General features: G+C 35.6%; 1 protein-coding gene across 3 annotated transcripts in view; it reads right to left on the minus strand.

Annotated features, from left to right (window-relative positions):
- Positions 1-20,044, minus strand: part of CUL1 (cullin 1) — a 91,644-nt gene that overhangs the window by 29,661 nt on the left and 41,939 nt on the right. For all 3 annotated transcript variants that reach the window (XM_045565109.1, XM_045565111.1, XM_045565110.1), the window contains 4 exons: positions 6,397-6,571; positions 4,159-4,326; positions 998-1,048; positions 624-714 (listed from right to left, as the gene is read on the minus strand). In XM_045565109.1, the coding sequence (XP_045421065.1) occupies positions 624-714; positions 998-1,048; positions 4,159-4,326; positions 6,397-6,571 (485 nt within the window). The remainder of the gene's footprint in view (positions 1-623; positions 715-997; positions 1,049-4,158; positions 4,327-6,396; positions 6,572-20,044) is intronic.

Consider the following 20,044-nt stretch of genomic DNA (forward strand, 5'->3'; position numbering starts at 1 on the left):
AAAACAATGACTAATTTTAAATTTTCAAAGAAATACAATGCTATCCAAATTTTTAAGATACTGTATTACTTTACCAATTTCTCAATCTCCATTTTTTCAAGCTGATAGAGATTTCTGGTTATCATTCAGCTCAAGTAATGACACTATCATATTGTATATCCAGTAATTCAGTATGAGACCAGGAAAAAAAAAAAGAAGCAAATGTCTATTTAATCAAAATTTCCTTAAGGCACAAGGATCAAACAACTTTTATGATGGTTAAAATAAAATCACATTGACTTAGAATTTTAAGTATCTTTATAAATGCTAACAATATTCTTAATAATATTAAAATATTTAAAAAATGAATTCGTTAAATGAAGCGGTCCCCAGTCTTTCTGGCACCAGGGACCAGTTTCATGGAAGACAATTTTCCACTGGTGGGGGAGATGGTGAGTGAGCAATGCGGAGTAGCTGTGAGTACAGACGGAGCTTCACACGCTTTCTCCTGCTGTGGGGAGCCTGGTTCCCAAAAGGCCATTGACTGGTACCATTCCGCGGCCTGGGGGACTGCAGTGTTAGAGTACTGTTTTAACTGCCATTTGATATGAAGACTCCGAAAAAATTAAACGGAAATTATTTACCGTAAGACTGTACAACTCCACTAATCAGCCTTGTATTGATGGTTTCACCATTTCTTTCCTTTTCAATCAGTTTTAAAACAGCATTTGTTACCTTTAGAAATGATATAGAAAAACATTTAAGATATATAAATCAAGAATGCAATATATCTACACATCTGTTAAACATTCAAAGCCATTAAACAACGCAAGATGAAAGATACCCTGAGATACTCCAAAGGAGTGAGGAAGGCAAAGACTAAGAAATGAAATTGGTAAGGGATTTTAAAAGGAACGAACACAGACACACACACACACACATACACACTCACTCACACACTCTCTCTCTCTCTCTCTCTCTCCCTCTCTCTCCCTCTCTCTCTCACACAAGTAGATACCTGTTTATTCAATGGCCTGAACAGACAATCTCTCCAAGTCACCAATGCAAGCTGGATAAAAAAGAAAAAAGGAAAGTATAAAATGTCTATACTTTTCCAAAGTACGGAAGTCATAAGAAATAACCTAAATCCCAAATTATTTTATCAAAATTTCTGTATAAATTGGTCAAAATCTATTAATATTATCATGATGAAATCAAGAGCTACTCTATTAACAACTTTCAAGAGGTATCAAGTACAGACATTTATCAGCTCACATTTTAACAGTTAAGATAAAAAGAAAATTCAGATTTGAGGAGAATATTCATATCATCTTAAAGGGTAACAGCAGATTCAATCTATAAATTTGTTCACTGGATCAAACAAATTTAATCTTTCATCTAACACACTTACTAAAAATAATTCCATTTATTACCCTAGTTTCCTAATGCTCAGTAAAACAAATTATAGACTATAAAAAATCTACCAAGTTCTATGTCTTGACTAAATACACTTTAAATGGATGCAGTTTATTGTACATAAGTTACTCAGATTTCCTATTTTACATGTGTGTGTATGAAAGAGATGCATTTTTACAGTGAATGTACAAACATCATATGGCTTATTTTTCTATTTGTCTAAACTTCCCATAGGAGTTATATCAGAAAATTAATTACTATAAAATACTCCCAGAAAGAGAAATGTTAGAATTCATACATTAAACTGTTAGGAAAAATGTTCTAGTTAAAATAAAATTCAAATTTACAACCATTTAATACACAAATACAAACAGTGGAGAAATTCATTTAAACATAAATGCCACCAGTATTCTTTTTCCCAAATGTAACTATAAACACAACTGGGTTTATGTAACATATGTATTTCTGAAAAAATTATATGTAAATTTAATCTGTAGAAAAAACTTTCAAAATGGTATTTCTTTTAAGAAAAAAGAAGAAATCGAAGGAAAGCAATATTTAAGAGAAAAATATTTTTAATCAAGCATGAACAATGTACACTCAAAGTTTAATATCAGAATAAAACTTAAGCTTTCATTAGGAACTATGATGTCCAAAAGGTGCTGGAAGGGAAGAGCCTCATTTTCCAGGAGAAATGTAACCCTGGGGGAACTGTTTTGAAAATAACTTTTCCCTGCACAAATTCTTTGTTGCTATTCTTCTCGGACTCTTCAGACCTCTTCAGTGCAGGAGAGAAGCAGTAGTAAAAATGTAAAGCAGGTAGCTATGAACTTCTAACAAAGATATACTACACTTTTTAAAAATAACTTTGTTTCAAACTTTTTTCTAAATTAAGATACCCTTGGACAGACCTAATTTGACTCTAGATGGATTTGTTATTTCAAAGGAATAAAAAAAGAAAAGCCAGGCAAGATGAGGAAGCAGGAACAAAGGTAAGCCAGATATTTTTAGAACAGATTTGGGGGGAAAAAATCGTGCTGAATCACTTTAATATATTATAATAATAATGAAGTTAATTCCTGTCCTCTGGTTGACTTGAAAAGAAACCAACAACTTTCTATAATTTGCAAAAAAGTAAAAGTTCATAATTTGTCATGAAATAATTTTGTGACAAACCATTACCATTTACTGGAAATTCTGGAAAATACGATCAGGATCATCTGTAAGAACTGTTCCACTGTGTCAACTGATACCCAAGCTTCTAAATGAATCCAACAGGCTCACTGGCATTGCACATACTCCCTCTGTGCGCTGCTCCAGGGTATCTAGGCAGGTACTGATTGGTCTGAAATTTATGGCTGTACGTTGTATCTCAAAATAGTGCACTTAAGGATTTAGAAACTATGGGTTTTGAGAACAGATTTGTTTTAAAAAAAGGAGTTGAATCTTGACAAACACACTCTATAAAGTATCCTTGTACTTCTTTATTTATGTTTTCTTTAACTGTTGTTGAAACAGTACAGAAAAAGTTAAAAAACTGTAATGATTTTTAGGAGCATGTGATATTATCATACGGTACACATGGTACTTCAGATCACGCAGGTTTCTAAAAGGAAATCAACCAAGATCATGATGATTCCTACACTGACAACTTTATGTCTCAGGGAAAGCATTTGTACATGAAAAAGAAAAGGGGAAATACATTAGCCATTCCATACCATGTGCATACTTCAAAACATGTTGTACATTATATGTATACATACAATATTTGTCAACTAAAATAAATAAAATGTTGAAAAAAAAAGCGGATGTACAAAAACCTCAAATCAAAAAGCTAAGAAAGTTTCGTCGGAACTGTGTAATTACGTAACAAAGTATCATTATGAAGCAATAACTGTTTTGGTTCAGAAACTGTGCTACATAAATGATAAAAACTAGTCATGCATCTGAGATACATTTTGTTTTTCTTTTAATTAAATTTGTCAAAAGCAAAGCAAAAATATTGCTATACAGCAACACTCTTGGATTTGGAAATAAACTCATTACATAGAATTTGACATTTTAACAACACTGGTTCAAAAAGGGTACCGTGTGTTTATCTGACAGACTGTTCTGTTGTTCTCACCGAGTCCTCTCGTAATTGTTCTAGAATGCTGGGTCTCAAACCGGAGTGTGCATCAGAATCACCTGGAGAGCTTGTTAACAAGTTGCGGGGCCCCATCTCCAGAGTTTCCAATTACATAAATTTAGGATGAGGCCAGAGAATTTGCATTTCTAACAAGTTCCCAGGTGACACTGATGCTGTAGGGTAGGGGACCACGCTCTGAAAACCAGTGGGCCTAAAAAACCTTGGATGACAGAAGAAACATAACAATGAGGGTGATTTTCCAAAGCAGGGTTTCCCAGACCACAAAGATACACGAGGCCCAATCATTAGGGCTTGAGTCTCAGGTAAGGTACATGATTTGCCTGGGACTGCCGGGACTCAGGACTTCCAGTGCTAAAACTCAGGCAGTTCCAGGTAAAACATGATGGGTGGGGTTGAATAATTAAAGAAACTTCTAAAAAGTAAATGCAGAAGTGTGCAAGTTGTATCTTAAAACTCCAACTTACCTACACTTCTACTTTATTGCCACAAAATAATTAAGGGTCACTTACTGATGACACAAACGAAATTAGCCTACTATTCTGAAAATAGCTTAGTATTTGCCTAGATCCCCTCATTAAAAATACACATTTAAAAGGTTTTTTTAAAAATCTTACCGAGTAGATCTCATATATTCCTTTTCGTCCTTCGTCACATTCACGGCGAACCCAATGTCTATTGAGGTAGGCACAAATTCCATTCAGCACTTTGCTTGAAAATCTATAATCTTCCCATTGTTGAGTGTAGAATTTCAGTACACTCTCATCCATCAAATCTTCTCCATCCTAAAAACAAGTTAACTAAAACTTTAAGATGACTAATTTGTCACATAATAAATTAAAAATAAACGTTAATAAAAACAAATCCATTGCATCAGAATATATTGATGCATATGGTTTTAGAATGGTTCTTTAAATTACTCTGTACACAAAAACATGCTAATTAATATAAATTCTCACAAGAACATAGTAAAAATATTTTATCTCAAACCAAGCTGGAACTTTTTCATAGTATTAAGTATGCATATATATACTCAAAAAGTACCCTGAATTTTTAGAATATGAGGGTAATTCCCTCTCATTAAGAAATTCACCTCAAAATCTTTTTGATATTCTCCCTGTTAAAAAAATTAACATGCCCTAATAACAATTTAGAGCATGAGGCCAATACTTTTTCATTTTTAAACATATCTTCTTCCTTCTTTAAATTTACTTAAAAATTATACAAATTAATAGCTTTTTGTGCTAATCTGTTGCATTTTTATAAAAATTAGTACAATGGTATATTTCTGCTTTAACAAGACTGCATGAAGAAAATGTGCATTTACCAAAATTATTTTTACTGAATTTGCACAACTGAAACCACAAATTTTTATTTGAAGGAAACTAACTTGAAATTTTTTCTTAGGTATTAATGGTATCTACAAAGTCAGTCTTACCCTTTAAAAACCGAGCACTGCGTGGCACCACTTCCATGTGCTGCAGCAGAGGGCACTGAGGGGAAGGCAAGAGAGGAGGGGCTGCCCCGTGCAGGGGGCCTGGGCGAGCCCGGGGGCCTTCTCTCCACCTCGGTGTCTTCAAGTGCAAACTAAAAGGTCTTGATAGACCCGAAGCTCCACAAATACAGGGTACACGATGATCCAACAATCCATGCAAAAACCTCATCGTATCTTGACACAACCAAATTTTGGTTCATTTAAATTTAAATAATATGAAAGGAACTTAAAAATTAAAGCTATTCTGGATGATGCTATATGACCTTTTGAAAATGCAAAACTATGATTGATGGCATAGCTATGGATACTTTTATACAACACAAACATACTGTTTCTCACTTTAGTACTAAAGATTAATCACAACATTCACTTTAAAGTGTTGTGAATAAAAATACAAAGGGCACACAGACTGACCCCATTTGGGGAACATAAAAATGATACTACATTAGTCACAGTTTGTGGTCACCCAACTACAGTCTGTTAGACTAATGTTTAAGTTTCCAGTTAGCTTGCAAAATATATTAAGAAAAACAATTTTACAGCATGCTGAAATTTTTTTGCATATTATTTGTGTGAATCAAAAATCTTTAAGATATATACACAGAAGAGTCCCTGTAAATTTCCCAGGGCAAGAGTAGAGATGTCTTCACTCACTCTATGTAGTATGTGTAGAGCCCCTTGCCCATCCTGTGGCTGGATGTAAGGCCTTACACTGCCTTGCTACAACAGAGGATGAAGACTGAGGAAGAAAAAGGCAGAAGATGAAGGGGAAAAGACTCCTTCGCTGCCCAAGTGAAGGGCTGGAGCAGAACGAACCCATGCTCCAAGGAAAAGGATGTTCACAGTGAAACCCATCCTAGTCAAGGGCACAACTTCACAGCAGTTTGAAACCTACTTCATGGCCACGTGTAAAAAGCAAGATCACATTTGAAAAATGTGATTACCAAAGACTAAGTAACCTTATAATTGTTTATACATTTTGATAGGAAATACCACATTGGGTTCAAAATAAAATATAGGTAATTTGAATATATAATTATTTGCTTTAAATGAAAAGTTTCATCCATTTCTAACAACCAATTACAAATGGTTAATAATTTAAGGAAAGTACTATTATGGTATAAAGTTATCAAAAATTTCTATTAATAATTTTATTTAAAAAATTGAATACGGTTTATGAAGGTTTTATTTTTGTAATAGGTAAAAGACTAAGCAATACCAAAACATCTTCACACACATTAGTGCCTAAAGCAATGAACAAATAACAGTGAAGGATTATTTAGCGTTTAAGTTAGACCCATTACTTCATTACTTTTTTTTTTACATTATAAATGCTTAGTATATATGTAAAACATCTTACCTTTAGAAGATTTGTCAAGTAATTTTTCAAAAATTCCTTAAGCCGTTTGTACAATTCCAGGCCAACAAACTGAGCTCCTCCAGGTGTCTGGCCCTTTTTGGATTTAGAAGGAGGGACTCCAGCTCCTCGTGCTTGGTTTGACTGGTGTACGCTAGTACAGTAGTTATAAACGTGGCTTGGAGAAAAGTTAAGGAAATCAACATGCATCATAGGTGTTAACAGTGATTAATATGAACATACTATATTTCATTATCAGTACAATCCCCAATATACCAACCAAAACCTGTTAAAAACTAGAGAGAAAAAAAGGTACCATTCATACTATCAACAAAGCTAACCATCAACAAGCCCCATTCACAAGGTGTTCCCTATGCCTAGAGAGCAAAAGAGCTAACTAAGAAGGGGAATGGAATGTTCCAGAGGAAGGTTGCCAAGAAAAAGTTCAGACCTTTTAGATTACCTAATGTGATTGACCTTGTGCAAAATTGTCCCAAAAGTGTGTTTTCAGAAGGCATGAAAATAATTGGCAATTGGTACAATGGAAAGGTTGCAAATGAAAAAGAAAAATGCAATTATTTACTCCAGGAAAAACAAAAAGCTAAAAATAATTATCATCTATTATGATGCTCAGCTAGAAATAACATTTTCAGAAGCACACATTCTAAATACTGAAATAATCAAAACCTTATTTTGAAATTATTTAGAAATGGATTTAAATAAAACTACATTTTGCGGATGAAGGATGAAAAGCAGAAATGGCAAGAGAACCAAGTCCTCCTGTGACTATAAAGAGCCACAGACATCTGAAACCGACCAGTCAACAGCAGCAGCGTCCACACACTACTGAGAAACACGGAGATGCATACACGACAGCAGAGACTGCCACAGTCCAACACAGCTGCAGCAGCGGGGGGAGTGGAAAGGGAATGGGGAAAGCAGAGAACCCTGTGTTGTTATAACCTTCAAATATGATAAGCTTATCTGCATGTATTATTACTTGAATAAGATTAATAGAAAGACACTTACACTGACTCAGAGAAAGAAAGATCAGTAAAACAGAGCACACAATATTCTGGTATATTTAAGAATTTACCGTATAAAGATACTTCAGTGGGTAAAGATTATTTAATAAATGGCATTTGGTTAAGATATTTCTAAATATTTCATATTCCAAAATATATTACAAATGGATTAAGAATCAAAATATACAAACCAAAACCATAAAACAAAGAAGATATGAATAAATGCTTACCTGTTCTCAGGTTGGAGAGGCCCTTTCTAAGCAAGGTCATACAAATACTTAATCTGAAAATTTGAATATATTTAAGTAAAAAAACCCTTAAAGAGTTACTATCTTTAAAAAATTAAGGCAATTTAAAACAATATGAACAGTGAATCTCTATGGAAATGTGGGCAAACTATATCGACAGAAAATTCAAAAAGTAAAGGAAATATATATTGATGGCCAAAAACTTAATAAGATACTCAACTTCAGTAGTAATCAAAGAACTTTATCTTAAAACAATGAATTTTATTAAATGTTTTGATTGCACAGAGAATCACAGATTACAATAAACTATCGTATGCTCATGACTCAATTTTGATAAATCTTACTATATTCCCAACGCTTGTCTCATATTCCACCCCATGCCCCAACTTTTAAGGAAATGAAACATTACGGATTATAACTGAAACACGATGCTCTCCTCTCTAATCCCACGCCTCCTTCCTTTCACCCTAGAAGCAAACGCCCCCATGTTTTGGTATATATCATCCCTATGAATGATTTTATATTTCATTGGATAACTATACAAAATATATTTTGCATGTTTTACATTTTTAGATTACACGAATTAGAATATGTACATGTGCTTCTGCCATTTGTTTTTGGTAACATTTGAGACAGCTACAGGTGTATATAATATACCGTATAGTATATATTTACAATAATTTATCAATTCTTTGTTGGATGGACCTTACTAAGGATCATTTTAGCAGGTACCAATTTTTGATATTTACAAAGGTGCAAAGAATAGAACTAGCACGTCCCCTTGCATACATGTTACATGTACAGGTTTCTTGAGGCATAGAATTACCAAATGACAGGAGAGGTACATTTTATTACATGTTGCCACACTTGCTCTATAAAGGCTGCACAGCCCCCGGCAGTGCATCAGTTTTTACCACCCACAACCTCACTGTACGTATATTGTGGCTTACCATGGTCTTAATATGCAGATCTCTGATTACGGCGAGACTAAGCACCTTAGAGGTTTATCATTTTCATTATCTCTTCTGTACATTGCCTGCTCATATCCTCAGTTTTTTAAAAAATAAGTTTGCTCAGACATTAATGATGGGAATGCCAAATGGTACAACCACTTTGGAGAACAGGTTGGCAGTTCCTTATGCAAATTGTGGTATAGTCACAGAATAGAACATTACCCAGCAGTTTAAAAAACAAACTGATACAAAAATCATGAATGAATCTCCAAGCATGTTGAATGCAAAAAAAGCAAGACATATATAATTCCATTTATATGAAGTTCTCAAACAGGCAAAACCTAATCTATGATGACAGAAATCAGAAGAGTAATTTCTTCTGCTTCTTTGAAGGGTGAAGACTGACCAAAGGAGACTTGAGGGAACTTTCTGTATCTTGATTAGGGTGTTGTTTACATGAATGTACACATCTGTCAAAAAAAAATTCAAACCATACACTTAAGATACGTACATTTTGCAGTATATAATTTCTGCTTTAGAAACCCCCATGTTTTAAAAAGGCAAGTATATAATAAGTGTTTCTGCTACAAACTGAAAAAAATAAGAGTTCTCTTAGACTTGTAGTTTTTTGTTTATTGTGAAAGCCATCCTTTATCAATGATATATACTGCAACTATCTTCTTGTTTGGAGCATACTTTTTCTTTACGGATATCACTGGATGAAGAGAAATTCTTAATTTGTCATCAAGTTTATCCAAATTTTCTTTTATGGCTTGTGTTTTGTTTACAAAATCCTCCCCTCCCAAAATAATACTTCTGCTGTACTTTCTTTTAAAGGTGATTCTCTCATTAAGGTTTTTAATCTTCCTAAACTTGAATACAGTAAGAGAAGGAAAATTTTATTTTTCTCTGCATGGTTCAAAAACCACATAATGAATGGTCCACCCTTTCCTCACTACGTGTACTGCTACTTCCAGAAAACTGTCCATTTCAACTATATTTTCTAGTTCAGTCATCTTTTAAAAAATTTCTGCTTTTTCTGTAATATCCCTTTATTTACTTCTAATACAGGCATACTTCAGAGACATCGTGGGTTCAGTTCCAGAGCACTGAACACCACAATAAGGCACGTCACAAATTTCTTTTCTTTCCCAGTGCATATAAAAGTAATGTTTATGTTATGGTATAGTTTATTATGTAATTCCATTATGTTTTAAAAAGTATATGCTTTAATTAGTAAAACAATTTATTGCTAAAAAGTGCTATTAATCATCTAAGCCTTCAGTGAATCCTAACCTTTTTGCTAGTGGAGGGTCTTAGCCTCAATGTTGACAGCTGCTGGCTGATCAGGGTGGTGGCTGATGAAGGCTGGGGTGGCCGTGGCAATTTCTTAAAATAAGACAACAATGAAATTTGTGTCATCAATTGACCCTTCCTTTCACAAAAAGTTTCCCTGTAGCAAGCAATGCTGTTGGATAGTATTTTACCCACAGGAGAACTTCTCTCAAAAAAATTAGAGTCAATCTTCTCAAACTCTGCCACGGCTTTATTAACCTAGTTTATAGAATATTCTAAATCCTTTGTCGTCATGTCAACAACACTCACAGCATCTTCATCAGGAATATATTCCGTCTCCACTCTTTGCTTATCCATAAGAAGCAACCCCTCATTTGTTCAAGTGGTATCATGAGATCACAGTGATTCAGTCACATCTTCAGGCTCCACTTCTAATTCTAGTTCTCTTGCTGTTTCTACCACATCTGCAGTTAGTTCCTTCCTCCACAGAGGTTTTGAGCCCCTGAAAGCCCTCAAAGTCATTCATGAGGGTTGGAATCAACTTCTTCCAAAATCCTGTTTATGTTGATGTTTTGACCTCCTCCCACGTACCACGCATGTTCTTAATGGCATCTAGAAGGGTAAATCCTTTTCAGAAGGTTTTCAATTTGCTTTGACCAGATCCATCAGAATATTCACTACCTGTGGCAGCTATAGCTTTATAAAACATAGTTCTTAAATCATAAGACCTGAAAGTTGAAATTACTCCTTGATCTATGGGCTACAGAATGAATGTTGTGTTGGCAGGCATGAAAACATTAATCTCCCTTGTACAGCTCCATTAGAGTTCTTGGGTGGTTAGATGCATTGACAATGAGCAGTAATACTTTCAAAGGAATCTTTTTTCTGAGCAGCACGTCTCAATAGCAGGCTTAGAATATTCAGTAAACCATGCTGTAAACAGATGTGTTGTCATCCAGACTTTGTCATTCCACTTATAGAGCACAGGTAGAGTAGACTTAGCATAATTCTGAAGGGCCTTGGGGTTTTCAGAATGGTAAATGAGCACTGACTTCAATTTAAAGTCACCAGCTGCATCAGCCCCTAACAAGAGAGTCACCCTGTCCTTTGAAGATTTGAGGCCAGGCATTAACTTCTCCCCTTCTAGCTATGAAAGTCCTAGATGGCATTTTCTACCAATAGAAGGCTCTTTTGTCTACATTGAAAATCTGTTGTTTATTGTAGCCACCTTCATCAATGATCTTAGCTAGATCTTCTGGATAACTTGCTACTTTACCTCATACTTTAATGTGGAGATGGTTTCTTTCCTTAAACCTTATAAACCAACCTGTGCTAGCTTCAAATTTTTCTCTGCAACTTCCTCACCTCTCTCAGCCTTCATAAAATTGAAGAGAGTTAGGGCCTTGCTCTGGATTAGGCTTTAGCTTAAGGGAATGATGTGGCTGGTTTGATCTTCCATCCAAACCACTAAGACTTTCTCCATGTAAGCAACAAGGCTGTTTCATCACTTTATCATTCATGGTTCACTTTTAATTTCCTTCAAGAACTTTTATTTTATTTGCATTCACAACTTGGCTAATTGTTTAGTAAAAGGGGCCTAGTTTTTGGCCTATCTCAGTGTTTGACATACTTTCCTCACCAACCTGAATTTTGATTTAAAGTAAGAGATGTGCAACTCTTCCTTTCACTTGAACACTTTGAGGCCATTGTAGGGCTGTTTTGTTTTGAGACAGAGTCTCACTCTGTTGCCCGGGCTAGAGTGCGGTGACGTCAGCCTAGCTCACAGCAACCTCAAACTCCTGGGCTCAAGTGATCCTCCTGCCTCAGCCTCCCGAGTAGCTGGGGCTACAGGCATGCACCACCATGCCCGGCTAATTTTTTCTATATATTTTTAGTTGTCCAGCTAATTTCTATTTTTTTTTTTTTTTTTTAGTAGAGACGGGGTCTCGCTCTTGCTCAGGCTGGTCTTGAACTCCTGAGCTCACATGATCAGCCCACCTTGGCTTCCCAAGTGCTAGGATTACAGGTGTGAGCCACCGTGCCCGGCCCCATTGTAGAGTTGTTAACTGCCTAATTTCGATATTGTTGTGTGACTCAGGGAACAGGGAGGCCCAAGGAGAGGGAGAAAGACAGGAGAAGGGCCAGATGATGTTCCAGCCCTTCATGTCAACCTTTATGTTTCTATGTCTTGATGTGTCTACTGTAAACCAACACAGCATAATTCACTCTTTAAAAAAATTGAGTCTGATGAGCAAGTTTGGTTTTACAATTAAGCTGTTTCAGAGTGCTATTTGGATTCGTTTCTACCACCCTATTTTGCATTTTCTATTTTAATTCTTTTTCTGTGCTTCTTGCTTTCTTCTCCCTTTGTCCCGTCTATTGTTCCATTGTAGTTCTTGTATTATTTTTGAGTTGCACATTCTATATTCTTGCAATGGTTACCTTAACAGTAGACACACACATATGGCCTTTTGCCAATTCTGGAAAATTCTCAGCTATTATCTCTTCAAATATTTCTGCTCCCCTTTCTATTTTCTCCTAGTTCTTCCATTACATGTATGTTGGACACTTTCATGTTATCTTCCATGCCATAAAGTCTTCAATTATTTTCCACCACTTTATCTTTGTTCAAACTCTAATTTTTCCTGATCTACCATATCATTAAGTTATTCTTTTAGCTGTGTCGAATTTACAGTTTAATGAGTTCATTTTACATTTACAGAATTTTTCTTTTTAAAATGTCTTATTTCCCATATTGTTTTGTTCCTTTATATTTTTGATTCTTGTATGTCACTTATCATTTTGTTTCTCTAAGGATCCTTTTATTTGAAGCTCTTGGGAGTCTAATTCAGCTGTTTGTTATATGTCCTAGACTTCTTCCACAGTGGACTCTCTCCTGTGCTTTGTAACTTTAACTCATTCTCAGTGGGGTTTTCATGTTAAATTCCCAGCCTGGGGAAATTCGAAATAAACTGGTAATACAAACTCAAACACACCTAAGGTTACAAATTCTCAAGACAGACTTTCTCCATCCTTCTTACATCCAGAGCTCAGCTTAAATACTTTACTAGTTGCCTCCATGGAAGAGTAGGTCCATTATTATTATTATTTTTTTCAGCTCACCTTTCCACTAGCAGGTATTTAGGGTTTTCAGTGTTCCAGATTTCCACGGAGACATCAGCCTCCAGTCCCCCTCCCACCAAGCACGAAGCTTTGTCTCCTGTCCAAAGTGAGGCCCCACCTGCCAGCCTACCTGGCCCAAATCCTCATGCTGTCACACAGAAGCTCGTGACGCTTAGTGCCTTGTCTTTAGCTCTCTCCATTTTTTCAGATGCCTGGAGAGTCCTCTGACTTTTGTGTGAAGCCAGCTCTCCATTACACTTTGCTATGTTTTACCCAGCACCCAGTTCCAGGTGCTTGGTTCCAGGATTTTTTAGGTTATCTATTTCAGCCTCACTTCTGTGAGGCACTATGTTACTTTCCAGCTATTAAGTTAACAAAGGTGTTTAAAAAACAATTAAACTCAGCAATAGCTAAGGTGCAGGAAAATGGGAGCTTCCACACACTGGAGCTCAGAGCATATACCATTACATTTCTGGAGCCAAATCTGAAAATATTTAAAAGCCTTCAAGTGTATTCCTTTTGAAACAACAATTATGTTCATAAGCATTTATCATAGGGAAAACATGGTAGTACACAAACACTTGGCCAGCAAACTAACACAGCACTGCTCATAATGACAAAAAACTTATAATAACCTATTTGTCAAATACAGGGAATTAGTTAAATCCATTGTTGGATCTATATGAGGATACAGTACGCAGCTTTTAACAAAGTCACAGGGTACAGAGTGGTTAAAAAGACTGCAATATATTTACCAAATTTTAGCTAAGATATCACAGTATTTATGACTTTTAAGTATCACTAAGAAAAGAAAATGCTGCCAATTGAAATGACACAATGCACTCTTAGCAGATGGAATTTTTACTTTTACTTACTAAAAGATTACCTGCTTTAGACTTAAACAGATTTAGCGTAACAGTTTTATAAGTAAAGAAAAGCTAAATAAACTGGCTAAGCTACTGCTGAAATGTTTTTTTTACATAGAGTCTAACTATGCTGAATCATTATGCCTCTTGCTAAGGATGTTTTTGTTCTTCCACATAATACCACCCTCTCTGAGCCACCGTGTTAGCACTTCTAAATAGCAGTACAAAACTGATTCCAGGATTTTCTTCTAAAATGATGTTCCTATCCATTTTATAAGTTTGATCCTACACTTTCTTGATAGCAAAAGGCTTTTTTCATTAGGGCAGATCCCTCAAATGGTCCTTAAATGGTTTGCTGACAGAAAGAACAAGGCTGCAATCAAGTGTGCACAGGTGTAGATAATGACAACTGTGTCATCACTGCCACCTGACCAACTATTGTACCATGCACGAACTTTGGGACGCACTTGAATCAACAAACTGTGGCGTATGCACAGAGCTATATGGAAAGATGTTAAAAAGACATCAATCAGTGAAAAGAGCAACCTAGAAAATATCATTTCAGTATGGTCCCTTTGCACATGCAGATAAAAGATTGTATGTGTGTCCAGACATTAATAGTAGTTACTTCGGGAGTGCAAGGGTGTTACTTTTAGCCACAGAATTCTTTCTTTCTCAACAAATGTTCTCTGTGGAGGAAAGTACAGGGCACAGAACACTGCTCTCCTCCCCACCATTACTTCCTCCTCCGGACAAGCTCACATGCAAGATGCCTAACAGAATAGATTGAAAGGCACTATTTTAATGGAAAGGAGACCCTTAAAAGCTGTTTAAGAGTTTCTACCCAGAGTTTAACTCCACATTCATTCCCAAATTAGTATCACTCCTCACCATTATCCAGTCAGGCATGGAAAGTATTAGATGGTTAGGAGATTTCCTGTTTATGAAAATTTAGGTTTCTTCCAACAACTTATATCTAAGTTAAAGAGGTGAAATAGTGCAAAAGAACTGATAATTACAAGCCATAGTGCTATGAATCCAACCCCTAGGGGTAACCATTTTTAACTGTTTCTAGACTTAGTTCTCATTTCTCAAGTGGAAATGTACATGTCTTTAAATCATATGCTTGTACTGTTCTTTGACTCCACCTTTAAGTTACTGATTTCCTGCAAATAGAAAATATATCTCATTTCCCCACCCCCTACACCTCCAGTCCATCTTCAATCTAATAGTTACTGAGAGCCTGCACTGGTCACCTTAGAAACTTTGTTATAATTAAACCATGGTTCCAATTCTAGTACCAAAACATCTGACCACATTTTTAGCAAATAACTATAAACTCTGGAAAAAATACAGAAACAACTATCTGAAGGTTCCAGAGAACCAAAAGAAGGCTTACACTGAAGGGTAGCCTAGTCTTAGAATAAGTTAATGAATGGCACGGCACAATCTAACATTGTCAATGTAGGAAGAAACAGAAAAATGAAAAACACTCTCAAAAGAGAAGACAATCAACAGAGACCACTTGGAGACGATCCAAATGTTGGAATCAAGAGACAAGAATTTTTTTTTTTTTTTGAGACAGAGTCTCACTTTGTTGCCCGGGCTAGAGTGAGTGCCGTGGCATCAGCCTAGCTCACAGCAACCTCAGACTCCTGGGCTTAAGCGATCCTACTGCCTCAGCCTCCCGAGTAGCTGGGACTACAGGCATGAGCCACCATGCCCGGCTAATTTTTTTTGTATATATATTTTTAGTTGGCCAGATAATTTCTTTCTATTTTTTTTGGTAGAGACGGGGTCTCACTCTTGCTCAGGCTGGTCTCGAACTCCTGACCTCGAGCGATCCACCCGCCTCGGCCTCCCAGAGCTAGGATTACAGTCGTGAGCCACCGCGCCCGGCCGAGACAAGAATTTTAAAGTGACTATCATAGTTATTACACTCAAAGCTATAAAGGAAAGTATGTTCATAACAAATGAAAATTAATTGCAGCAAAAAAGGAAATCATGAAAAAGAACCAAATAAAATTCTAGAGCCGGGCCAGGCACAGTGGCTCACGACTGTAATCCTAGCACTCTGGGAGGCTGAGGTGGGAGGATCATTTGAGCTCAGGAGTTCGAGATCAGCCTGAGCAAGAGCGAGACTCCCATCTCTACTAAAAATAGAAAGAAATTAGCTGGACAACTAAAAATATATAGGAAAAAAAAAAATTAGCCAGGCATGGTGTCGCATGCCTATAGTCCCAGCTACTCAGGAGGCTGAGGCAGGAGGACTGCTTGAGCCCAGGAGTTTGAGGTTGCTGTGAGCTAGGCTGAGGCCATGGCATTCTAAGCCTAGGCAACAGAGTGAGACTCTGTCTCCAAAAAGAAAAAAAAATTCTAGAGCTGAAATATACAATCTCTAGAATAAATTTTATTATGTAGCCTTGACAGCAAAATGCAGACAACAGTCATGGGTCTAAAGACAGATCAACAGAAAAAGATAAAAAACTGCCAGAAAACCAAAGAGGCAAAACTCTTAAAAGCAGAGAAGGAAAAATTATTATACATGTAACATAGGAAAAGACCACTGACTTCTCATCAAAAACTACAAAAGCCAGGAGACAGTGGATTAACATGTTTAAGTGCTGAAAGAAAGAAGAAATCTATCAATCTAAAATTCTATATCCATTGAAAATATCCTTGAAAAATGAAGGCAAAATAAAGATTTTTCAGATGAAACTAAGGGAATTCACATAGTATGACACATGCATTTCAGGCTGAAGTGAACTGACACTACATGGAATCTTGGATATTTAGGAAGGGATGAAGAGCATTAGAAATTGTAAATATCTAGGTAAATATAAAAGTTTTTTCTTAATTCTTTAAAATACAAAGGATGGCTTAAAGCAAAAATTTATAATATTGTCTTGTGGGTTTTAGTATATATGTAGATGTAATATAATATAGAGGAGGAGGATATGGGTAGTAAATGGAATTATGCAATTACGATGTTTCTACATCTGTGATTTCATACAATATTAACTCTAAGTAGCATGCTAAGAAAGCAAAAAAAAGATGTATATTACATCCCTAGAGCAATCTCTCTCTCACACACACACACACACACACACACACACACACACACACACACACTGCAGAGGTATAGCTAAAAAGTTAATCAATACATTAAAATGGAATTCTAAAAAATTTCAAATAATCTAAAAGAAGGGAGGAAAGCAGGACAAAGAAACTTTTTTAAAGGGGAGAAAAAATACTAAAATGGTAGGCCTAAAATCAACCTATTAATAATTATAATAAATGTTAATGGGCTAAAACTGTAATCAAAAGGCAGAGATGGTCAGAAGGGACAAACAGCAAAACCACTTGGTATGCTGACAAAAGAGATAATTTAAATACAAAAAACCACACAGGCTGAAAGCAAATGGATGGAAAAGACTATCATGCAAACATCGACATAAGAAGGCTGAAAAGGCTATAACTATCAGACAAAATATTAACAGATATAAAGAGGGATATTTCATAATAATGAATGTCAATTTACTAAAAAGACAATCATAAATGTTTATTTTGCTAATAACAGAGCTACAAAAGACATGAAACAAATTTGACAGAATTAAAGGGAGGAGATAATGTCACAATCATAGGATAAGATTTTAACATCCCTGTCTAGCAACTAGACCAAAGGAAAACAATCAAGACATAGATGATCTGATAAGAATCAATCACCTTCACTTAACAGACAGTTATAATATTCTACACACAGTTGTATACTTGTAAACTGGCTCTCTGGAAAAAAAAAAAGAGAGAGAGAGAAAGAAAGAAAAAGTTCAATCTGCAGCCTTTGCAGATATCTGTGTTATAATATTTCTACCATGGAAGACTGCAAGATACCAACAGGCCATCACTAAATGGGGAGTTGGGGAGAGATGTGCACAATCATCTCTCGCAACCTGATACAATCCAGACCCAACATTCCAGTGTCTACAGCCAACAACTACAGAATCCACATTCTTTTCAAGAGTACATGGTATATTTGCCAAGATAGGCTATTTTCTAGGCCATTAAACAAGTCTGAAAACATTTAAAAGGACTGAAATCATGCAGATTGTTCTTTGATCAAAATGGAATCATAATTAGGAATCAGCAATAATAAGCTACCCAGGAAAACCTAGTATTTCTAAACTAAACAACACATTTATATATAACCCAAGGGTCAAAGAAGAAATAAGTTATAAAATATTCTGAACTAAGTAATAATGAAGATACAGCATATCAAACTTTGTGAAATGAAGCTAAAAATCCTTATAAGGAAATTTAAACTTTCAAATACTTACAATGGAAGACAACTTAGAACTGTTAAAATGGTAATACTCTCCAAACTGATGTACACATTCAATGCAATAATCCCTACCAGAATCCCAATTAGCTTCTTTGCAGAAAATGACAAGCTGATTCCAAAATTTGTATGGAATTTCAAGAGACCCAAAAGAGCCAAAACAGTTTTCAAAAAGAACAAAGTTGGAGGACTCATACATCACAATTTCAAAACTTAATCTAAAACTATAGTAATTAAGACAGTGAGGTACTGGCATAGGATAAATCAATGCAATAGAATTGAGAATCCAGAAATAAACTGATGTTTATGTTTGACAAGGGTTTTAAGACCGTGCAATGGAGGAAAAATGGTCTTTTTAACAAATGATGCTAGGAAAACTGGATAGCCACATGCAAAAAAACTTAAGTTGGACCCTTATCTCATATACAAAAATTAACTCCAAATGGATCAAAGACTTAAGTATTTAAGAGCTAAAACTATAAAATTCTTAGAAGAAAATACAGGAGTAAATCTTTGTAATCTCAAAGTTGGCAAAGGAGTCTTAGATGACACCAAAAGTACAAAAAAAAAAATGAATTAGACTTTATCAAAATTTAAAACTTTTTTCTGTCAAAGAATACCATCAAGAAAGTGAAAACCCACAGAATAGGAAAAACATATTTGTAACTCATATATCTATCTAATAAGGGATTTATAACTAGAATCTAAAAAGAACTCTGACAACTCAATGATAAAAAGCTAACCAAACTAAAAAATGAGCAGAAGAATCTAAATAGACATCTCTCCAAGGAAGATATACTAATGGCCAATAAGCACATGAAAAGATGACTGACATCCTTAGTTACCAGGGAATTACAAATCAAAACCACAATGAGATAATACTTGATACTCACTAGGATGGTTAGAATCAAAAAGTCAGAAAATAACAAGTGTTTGCCAGAAAGTGAAGAAATTAGAACCCTCATACATCGCTGGTGGGAAAGTAAAATGAGGCAGCCAGTTTGGAAAATAGTCTGGCAGTCAGTTCTGTAAATGATTAAACACAGAGTTGCCACCTGACCAGAAATTACATTCCTAGGTGTCCAAGAGAAATGCAAACGTGTCCACATAGAAATTTATACACAAATGTTTACAGCAGCACTACTCATAATTGCCAAAAGGTAGAAATAACTCAAATGTCCACCAACTGATGAACGGATAAACAAAATGAGGCATATCCATAAAATGGAATATTATTTTACCATAAAAATGAATTATTGATATATACTACAACATGGATGAAATCTGAAAACATAATACCAAGTGGAAGAAAACTAATCACAAAAGACCACATGTATTAGTCTGTTTAGGCTGCTGTAACAAAATATCATAGACTAGATGGCTTGAACAACAGGAATTTATTTTCTCACAGTTCTGAAGGCTAGAAGTCCAAGATCAAGATGCCATCGGGGTTGGTTTCTGGTAAGGACTCTCTTCCTGGCTTGCAGACAGCTGCCTTCTCGCTGTGTCCTCACATGGCCTTTCCTCTGCATGCATGTGGAGAGAGAGCTCTCTGGTGTCTCTTCCTCTTCTTATAAGGACCTCAATTCTATCAGAGTAAGGCCCCACCCTCATAAGCTCATTTAACCTTAATTATTCTCCCAAGAACCCCACCTCCAAATATTATCCAAATACACTGGGGTTTAGGGCTTGAAGATATGAATTGCAGAGGGGGACACAATTCAGTCTATACCATCACATTTATAAAAAATGTTCAGAATAAGCAAGTTTATAGGGACAGAAAGTAGATTAGTAGAGGGCAGGA

Source organism: Lemur catta, chromosome 11 (assembly GCF_020740605.2).
Source record: "Lemur catta isolate mLemCat1 chromosome 11, mLemCat1.pri, whole genome shotgun sequence".
NCBI lineage: Eukaryota > Metazoa > Chordata > Mammalia > Primates > Lemuridae > Lemur > Lemur catta.